Source organism: Fulvia fulva, chromosome 5, assembly GCF_020509005.1.
Source record: "Fulvia fulva chromosome 5, complete sequence".
Classification (NCBI taxonomy): domain Eukaryota; kingdom Fungi; phylum Ascomycota; class Dothideomycetes; order Mycosphaerellales; family Mycosphaerellaceae; genus Fulvia; species Fulvia fulva.
Window position 1 is genome coordinate 2,016,785 of NC_063016.1, and position 9,312 is coordinate 2,026,096.

The 9,312-nt window shown below is 52.6% G+C and overlaps 3 protein-coding genes across 3 annotated transcripts; all 3 read left to right on the top strand.

Moving 5' to 3' along the window:
- Positions 1-4,121: 4,121 nt before the first annotated feature.
- On the top strand, positions 4,122-5,697 carry CLAFUR5_05895 (uncharacterized protein; the record flags this gene model as incomplete). Its single annotated transcript, XM_047905043.1, has 3 exons — positions 4,122-4,584; positions 4,638-5,040; positions 5,115-5,697. The coding sequence occupies 3 exons, from the start codon at positions 4,122-4,124 to the stop codon at positions 5,695-5,697; spliced, it is 1,449 nt and encodes a 482-aa protein (XP_047762422.1).
- A 391-nt stretch (positions 5,698-6,088) lies between these two features.
- CLAFUR5_05896 (Centrin-3) lies at positions 6,089-6,921 on the top strand (the record flags this gene model as incomplete). Its single annotated transcript, XM_047905044.1, has 2 exons — positions 6,089-6,379; positions 6,451-6,921. 2 exons carry the CDS (start codon positions 6,089-6,091, stop codon positions 6,919-6,921), a joined length of 762 nt encoding a protein of 253 aa, XP_047762419.1.
- Positions 6,922-7,443: 522 nt separating this feature from the next.
- Positions 7,444-8,608, top strand: CLAFUR5_05897 (UPF0676 protein; the record flags this gene model as incomplete). Its single annotated transcript, XM_047905045.1, has 3 exons — positions 7,444-7,700; positions 7,753-8,310; positions 8,368-8,608. 3 exons carry the CDS (start codon positions 7,444-7,446, stop codon positions 8,606-8,608), a joined length of 1,056 nt encoding a protein of 351 aa, XP_047762420.1.
- Between the last annotated feature and the right edge of the window lie 704 nt (positions 8,609-9,312).

The window sequence follows — 9,312 nt, forward strand, 5'->3', positions numbered from 1 at the left end:
GCGCGCACACTTGCTTCGAACGTAATCTCATTACTGACGCGCGACTGACCGACTCAGCAGATCGAGGCCGGCCGATTGCAGCTCGATGAGCCAACGGACTCTTGACTCAGGCTCAAACGACAGCTTCGTAGACCGCTCGACCGCGACATGAAGCTACGTCTTTGCTTCTTGAGAATACAAACGGGCCTCGGCTTGCTCGTTTCTAATCTTTCGACGTTGGCAGGCTGAAACATGATATTTCAACATGACAGAAGAGCGGATGAGCCCGTAATCATTTGCAGATGTCAACGGAGCCAGGGAGCAACCGCCGTTGACTGTTAACTGCTCTGAAACACGCTTGACAGAGTGTGAACGATGCACATCATGTGTAACGGTCGACGGTCACAACGCTCATTAGAAATTTAGACATCAAGTCTGAGGGCTGTCTCCGCCACGATCCGTGCTCCGGATCTTCGACAGAGAACCTTGTGTGAACGACACAAAACACCCAAGCAAACTCTATTACAGTCGTTTCCCACCGTCGTAAAACGGTCACCAGAACTAAACCCAACATCACAACCTTCGATGGGGCCGAAAGGTCTTCGACCTGCTGGATTGCAGTGCGGCTGGTATCCCTTTGCAAACTGGTGCACACAAGAGTCTTCTTCTACGACCAGCATTTTCAGCCTTACTATACCTGTTCGAGGTGTAAGTTCATGTCCGGGCGACCCCCATGTGCCTGTCGTCGACGTATTAGATGAGGACGTACTTGGCAGGGGACAAGCTGACTTTGGAGAAACTTTGACCGAGAGAAGGTGCAGAGGGATGGAGCGCAGTACGATCTGGACAGCTCATCGAATGACTTGCGCGTTGTAGGGAGTTCTGTGCCCAATCAGGATGAGGGATCAGATGACGGTGTGAGCAATCCAAGAAAAGCCGAAGAATAGGCATCAGAAGGTTGAGCTTACAGCTCTACAGGACAACGGAGAGTTGAGGTCCGCTCAGCCCATCCGCTCATTCAACGGCCCGGCCAGGGTAGGAAGAGCCTTGTCAGACGATCCGAGACATCAACAACATGGTACGGATATCACCGTTCATTCTGCATGTTGAGAATTAGACGGTGCGGCTGGAGTACTTGGTCGCGTCACCGATGCGATCGTTAGCCTCTCTGCTAGATGCTACAGATGGGGCTGGGTCGCAATCTTCACCTTCCAGCTTGTGTCACAAGCTCGAAAACCTGGCTTCGGCAGGCGGCGGGAGGGGTCAGGGATCTGCTCATGCACAGTGGCACTACCAGCTGGCCCTTGGCAAGGACGATGGCCGCAAGGTCAGAGTCCAATCCTCGCCGCTCCGGCTTTGACGTGCTCTACTACAATCGAGGCGCGCGGTGCCTCTCGTGCGAGAGCGTCTTTCACCCGCTACGCTAAGGTGCTGAACATCGAGATCCAAAGTCTCCATTCCTGTTCATAGCGTGTGTAGCAGTGGAAAGCATCTCAAAGTAAGGTCCCAGGTAGGGCGATAGTATGCTCGTGCTTGCGAGGGATCATGAACGCCTATTGCACCTCGTTCCTGGTAAACGCGCTACTTCGAAGGATCGAAGCATTGTTCTCGGTAGACTGGCTTATCGCTCGCTGACAAGGGAAGGGCCCCATGAGTATATGGGCTTCGTTATCCCATGCGACAGCACTTCGCAGCGGTCGTGAAAGCGTTTGACTATCGAAGAGTGCCTAACAAAGGGTCATCTGTCAGTGCCTCATCATCATTCCTGAGGAGTGCCAACAAGCAATGCTTCGCGGTGGCTTAGTGCTCATTCGACGATGAGGCTACCCAGCCACCCTATTCGACCCCAAGAAAAATTGACAGCTTCATCTCGGCAAGTGCACGAGTCTTATACGAGATGAGAGCGGCATGGCGCAGCTGGGTCTAGACACTGCTTTGGTTGCGTCTGAAGGGATGTGTGTGTTGCTTAGGGCGTGGCTCCTGACTCCCTCACCTTGCAGTATGCACAGGAAGCGCATCGACACCGCCGCCGATCTATCACACGAATGCGACTGCACGAAGTACGCCGTGACCACAACTCCCCGGCAGAGCACAAAGAGACAGAGCCAGACGGCCAGCGATGACAGAACGTTCGCGAACAAGGCAAAGCCAGGCCAATATTGCAGCTGGAGAGGTAAAGAGGCAGGAGAACGGCATCGTCAAAGCACATGCAGCGTCTGCTATCTGCGACTTAGTCAGGCTTCGTGTCGTTACTTCGACCACACCTTACGATTCATCGATTAGTAATACCGTAGTAAGCCTGGCTAGATGAGAATATTGCCTGCTCGCTGAGTACGCAGCATATTCCGGCTTCCTCGAGGCATTGACTCAAATGGTAGCAGGCGACGCGACTATCAGGAGACAGAATTCAGGTCATACATCGCGCACAACTCGAGGCAGATGATACATTTCTCCTGGATCCTTTGGAAGAGAGGCAGCAGTATATTTGCCAGATCGTATTTCGCGCACTTTTCCCGCAGCTTCGCGCGTGTTGGAGCGAATATAGTCGTGCAGCCGCCTGGACATCAATGGCTTGCTGTTGCTTCGCCAGCCGCATGATCTGATTGAGGTATAGGTGCGCGACGTTCGTGCTTCAGTCCCCTGCTAAACCGTGACCGATCAATAAGTCAGAAAACTGAAGAACGGTGCCTGCAGGACGACTGTTCCACCTAATCTCACATCACGATTGCCTCCGTCCCGATCACGACACGGCTGTCTTCGCATACCTACCCAGTCTCCTCATCCATAGCTCCCTCTGATCTACAGCGTCGTCCGCCTACGAATATTGAGACGATATGGTGCTTCCCGAGACGTGCTCTTACAGCAAACCTATACATGTCGTTGTGGTGCTGACGCCACAATGCTGCTTGCATCTCAATTCGAGAAATTTTGCTTCCTGAGTGCGAACAAGACGACACTCTGACGCAACTACGTTGACTCCATCGATCCAACAGCAACGTTATCGGTGAGAAAGCGCAAGGTTGGACAGTCTGCGTAGGCTTTGTCGGTGGTCGCCTTGACGCCAGCAACCTGATCTTGTACGTAGACAACTCTACCTCTGGTCGACCTCGTGCTCTCCGTATGGCATGATTTGTGGGCACTGGGCAAAGTGCTGGGCTTGTCGATGCCATGGGCGAGCAACGTATGAGTCGCCGACGTCTTGTAGTGTATTCATCCTCGACAACTTCGGAGCCTGGTATCGGACAGGGGCGGGTACGTTCATGTAGCTATGATGCGGTACTATTACGGCCGACAACGGGTCAGAGCATGGCTATATGGGGCCAGGCTGCTCTCATCCAGACAGTCCATACACTGACCACTGCACGTCAGTCAGCAAGTCCAATACTGTCATGCTGGATGTCTCTTGTGCTCTCGTCTCATCATGCATCTCTATTCCTTTGCCACTGTTGTGTGTTGGTTATATGCACATTCTGCCTCGCCCTGTGAGATGTTCTCGCACTGTCCGTTGTTGGCCCACGGCGTCTCTCAGGGGTTGCTGAACAAAACAGTATTCATGCACTTCTCTGCCCAGACTGCACGTGATACGGTCCATGTTCGGCAGTCGGGGCCACGCACCTTTCAGTGCACGCTGAATCTGCCCATTATTATCGGTCCTTCGTAAAATGTCTTTGCTGAATCAACGAGACGCAGTGAGGTTGGTGTTGACATGCTATCGCCGTCCCATGACTTTACGTAGCACTACCCTAAGAGCACTAGCTGACTGAGATCTCACTCGGCCCGCCGAAGCCGAATGGCAGGTGCAATCCATACCGCACGTTTGACAACAGTCAGCACGCAGCATCAGCACTCACTTCACCTTGTCTGACTCTTCCGCACTGGAGCATCGTAGGCCGACCGAACTATCTGACGGCGCGTCAAGCTACCCAGCTGTTGAGGCAACATCGTCCACATAATTCTGGTGCTGTGGCTGCTCGACATTGATCGACACATAGGTTCAAGCTAGCGGCAATGCAAGCCAACCATCTCAGCCACCCGATCAACGTGTTGATCGCCGCGGCGCGTCCTCGTCGTTCCTGGGCGCCTGTGCAGTTCGGACATCATGCATTCAGGCGTTGTGAATGGCATGACGCAGCGGCATCAGTATGCTCAAGCAAGCACCCATGGCGGCGACACGAATGAAGTACACGCCGAAAAAGCTCCTTGTTTGCTGCGATGGCACTTGGCGGAATAGTGATAGCGGGATCTTCAAAGGGACGGGTCTTGCTTGGCTTTGGAGCGGGCAGGAACAGGTCAACACCAATGTTACCAGGATCTCACGAGCCATCCGCAGTACGGACACCCAGGGCAAGCAGCAGATTGTGTACTATCAGGCTGGCGTTGGCAGCGAAGGGAATTTGATCGAGCGACTTGTTGGTGGTGCCCTCGGCGTAGGTCTGGCAGCTAACATTCGGGAGGCGTACTCCTTCATCGCAAACAACTATGTCACTGGAGATGAGATCTTTCTGATCGGCTTCTCGAGAGGGGCGTTTACGGCTCGCTCGATTGGGGGCTTGATCAGCGATCTTGGCCTGTTGACCACAGATGGCATGGACAATCTGGTAGGCAGTGAGTGGAAGAAGCTACCTTTGTGAACAATCTTATTTGCTTATACCACGTAGTCTTCGAAGATTGGGAGCACGCCGGAAACGATGGGTACAAAACTCTCCTAGCAAAGGATGACACGGCATTTGCAGTGAAGTCAAGCATGGCCGATCCGAAAGCATACGTGCTTGAGTACCGACAAGGCCTGCTCCAACGAGGCTACACCCGAGACGAAACAATACCCATCAAAGCGATTGGCGTCTGGGATACTGTCGGCTCGCTAGGTATACCCGTGAATCCTCTTCTCCAACGCATCGGCTTCCCGACTGTGCTCCGCGAATATCGACTATACAATACCGATCTGGGAACCAATGTTGAGAACGCCTTCCAAGCCCTGGCATTAGACGAAGCCCGTGCAGCATATCGACCAGCGTTATGGCAGAAGCTCCCTGGCAGTACCTCGGACCTCAAACAAACCTGGTTAGCAAACTGAAGGGTGCCAGGCATCTTCGCGTGTCTGAGACATCTGCTGACCTTGAACCCTTTGCTTTTAGGTTCCCAGGCGCGCACACCAACATCGGGGGCGGCTACCCAGACTCTGGTCTCAGTGACACAACACTGGCCTGGATGATGTCCAATCTGTCCCCCTTGATCGATTTCGCACCCGAATATATCAAAAAGGAACACGGAAAGCACGAGCGATACCTCGGACAAAAAAACGTTCCCCCAACCGGCCCGAAGTGGGCCGCAAGCCAACTGAAGAATACATCATCAGGACTCCGTGCGCTTCTCGGGATCGTATCGCGCCAGCCAGGACGATACCATGTCCTCAACAAGAAGACGTTGACGGTGCTCCACGACAAGCCTCTACTCAATACGAATGAACACATCCACGTTGCTGTCAGATCACGCGAGAAGACTGGAGGTCTGAATGAGCGAAACAAGGTCGTTGAATACAAGCCAAAGGCATTGAAAAAGGGCGAGTATGAGCTTGTTGACGCCACTGCTGAGCCCGGGAAGGCGAGCTGGAGGTATGTAGGGAAGGAAAAGTCGTTCAAGGGTGAGATGTTGCCTGAGGATGCGCTGGGTGTATTTGAGAAGGAGATTTTCCAGGATTATGTGACGGGGACGGCGTGAGTGAAGAACTTGAGGTGGTCCTTTTGCGGTGCGGCAACGAGATATTGATACCCTTGCAAGATGTTCATGATGTAGAGGACAGCCGTGGTGAATGAGTGCAATAGAATTGCATCGCATCGGATGTAAAGTAGTTCAAGTGAAGGAAGAAGGAAGAAGGAACAGGGTTGTGTCAGACTCGGCAGGAACGCGAGCTCGACACGAGAAACACACGCAAGCTTTGCGGTACATTCGCATTCTCGACCTGCGACCATTGTCCATTGTCGCAACACCATAACACATACTCCCAGGGACGTACGGCTATCTTGTACTGTGTGCGTATCTCGAGGCGACTCGTAGCAATCGCGCGAACTCTCTGCCTCACTCCCGACCCGCCGCGTTTCCTGCAGGAAGCATGGCGACCTCACATCAACCATTTCCTTCGCGACCCTACACGTCTGGCTTGACACGCGGCGCTGGCGGAAACACGCCTTTTGCGGGCCAGACACCATTTCACGCGCCGCAACAGAATGCTGGGGGATATGGAGCTGGAGCAGCCGGTGCAGCAACATCGCAACAACAACGTGAGGCGCAAAGGATAGAGCGCGAAAGGCAAGAACGGCAGGAACGCGAAAGGCGAGCGGACGAAGAGCGCAACGCCCTGGAGAGTCTGAGTGAAGAGCAAAGAGAGGAGATCAACGAGGCTGTCAGTTGTTCTATGCATCTTTTGTGCCTTGTACTGTCGCCAACGTGAACGACCACTGACAGATCGCCCAGTTCTCTCTGTTCGACCTCGACAAGGACTCCTACATCGACTACCACGAACTCAAAGTCGCGCTCAAAGCTCTCGGCTTCGAAATCTCCAAAGCAGATCTCTTATCACTACTACAGACATACGGCGTACGGGCATCCTCGATATCACCCACTACCTCTAAAGCACCCGTACCACCACAGCAACCCACATTCTCCGGACCCTCACGATTACTACTCTCTCACGCAACCTTTGTGACAATCGCGGCGCAAAAGATCCAAGAACGAGATCCGAAGGAGGAGATATTCCGTGCCTTTGAGCTGTTCGATGCCGACAACAAAGGGAGGATAGAGTTGCAGGACTTGAGGAGGGTCGCGCAGGAACTGGGAGAGGGTCTGCAAGAGGAGGAACTGCAGGCTATGATTGAGGAATTCGATGTAAGAGGTGAGGGCGGCATCACCAGGGACGAGTTCTTGGGAATATGCTTGGGGAATTGATCGGCAGCTCTGGTGTGGCATTGGATACTGCTTGCAGATGATGTTTGGCTACCGGCATGGATATGATCGTACTAAGGACAGCGAAGGCGTTGAGGAGTAATGCGAATTGAAGAATTGCCGAAGACAAGCCCCAGTGATCATGCCCATCGTCTCGGGAACGTCCACTTCAAGCTATCAATGGTGTGAAACCAGAGCTTCATGACACCATCGAAACAGCGGATCCTGTGGTGGGTCAGCCATGCGACACAGCTCTTGCTCCTGCAGCCACACTCGGTTCATCGGCACAGCAGCAGTCGAAGTATGTACATCCGAAAGGTACAAATGGAATGCTGCTTCGTACTGGAGATGACGAGCAATACCCACACTCACTCCCACTCTTCGTCTCCAAGCACACCACAGCAATGCCGGGCAAGATACTCTCACCCTGCGAGCAGGTCCCAGAGACCAAGGCAGATCGTTCGTTGCTCATACAGGGAATATCATCTGGATCAAACCTGACAGTATGCAGTGGACTGGGCAGAAATGCCCACTCTGGATCTTAGCCTGTTTGACCAGCCAGGCGGCAAGGAAGAGTTGGTAGAGCAGCTCAGATATGCTGCTCAGCATGTAGGCTTCTTCTATGTCAAGAATTTCGGCATCTCCCAGCAAGAAGTCGACAACCAATTCGCTCTTGGTCGGGAGTTTTATGACCTGCCACTGGAGGAGAAGCTCAAATACCACAACCTTGACGACCTGGAAAGAGGAGAGTACAACGGCTATCGTCCGGCTGGGTTGAGAACGTAAGTGAACACATTAACGTGGTACATCACCGCACTTACCGTCCATCACCAGCCTCAGCGAAGACCCCTTAATCAGAGACAACATCCAAGTCTACAACCTGCCCAAATTCGACGGCCACCACAAGCGCGTCCACCCACCCGTCCTCCAAGACCATAGCAAAGAGATCGAATCCTTTAGCCGCAAATGCCACGAGAAGGTCGTCGTCAAACTGCTCAAGCTCTTCGCCCACCTGCTCGAGCTCCCAGACGAGGACCAACTCGTCCGCGACCATGTATACGACATCAAGGGAGAAGACCACCTCCGCTACATGCACTACCAAGCTCGTCCCCTCGAGGAAAGTCGTATTGTCGGCGACCTCTACACCCCGGGCCACACCGACCTCGGAAGCATTACGCTCCTATTCAGACAACCCGTAGCAGCGCTGCAGATTCTCAACTCGGCTGGGGAGTGGAAATGGGTCAAGCCACGGGATGAGACAATCACTATCAACATCTGCGACGCCCTCTCCGCCCTGACTGGCGGCTACCTCAAATCTTCCGTGCATAGGGTCCGAGCACCGCCCGAGGACCGGGCACATCTTGACCGCCTGGGAGTCTTGTTCTTTGCGAGGTGAGTCAAAGTCCGCGTGAGAACGCGGGCGCTAGGGAGCTAATTGAGCGTGGTCAGACCCAACAATCACATCACCCTCGATCCTATCTCCAACAGTCCCTTACTACAAAGGCTGGGACTTACGGACAATGAGTTCACGAAGTTGGGACAGCATTTGACGATGGAGGAGTGGGTAAAGGTGAGGCAGAGTCAGCAGCAGCGGAGGACAAAGGCGCCGAAGATCGAGGGCTCGAGGTATAAGTATAGCGACCAGGAGTTGGAGATAATTCCAGGATTGAAGGCAAAGATCTACAATTAGAGCGTGCGTGCTATGGGTATCTCTATAGACATGAGCTAGTATAAGTATCGCGTAAGCTAGGTATACTTTCGATTATAGAGGGTAATTCAGAGATAACCTCTATACTTCTCTATATCGACTACGAAATAATTTAGAGTATATACTCTTATTAGCTAAATTTCTCTCTCGAAAATTGTAATTAGATATATATTTATATTAAAGGCGGTATTATATTCGGGACTCTATTAGATACTACCGGGACCGCTAGGAACTATAGTAGGATTCATCGACGAGGACTATTTATTCGACAGCCCTTATTAAGACGAGTAATCTACTTAAGTAGTAGCGACCCGCCTACGCTAGCGGCGGCGTAATCGTAGTATAAAGAACCCTAAAACTAAGGTTCCGTTCCCCTAACGGTAGACCCTAGAGCTACGGAGCTACGGAGGACAACTACCTAATTAGAAAGCGCGACCTCACCCTAAATAGTAGTAGAGGATAGTAACTAACGAGAGCTATAGCCTTATAAATATTCAGTACTTATAAGGGCGCGCGTACTATAGGGTCCGAATAAGAGAGTTATTATTCTACGAAGCTACGAAAGAGGAGCGCAAGGCGCGGCGAAGTTATAAAGTAAAGCTAAGCCGCGCTAACCCGATACGGAAGGTCCGCGGTTTACCTAGGCCGACGTAGCTATAGTAAGGGGTCGCGGGCTACCCGTAATA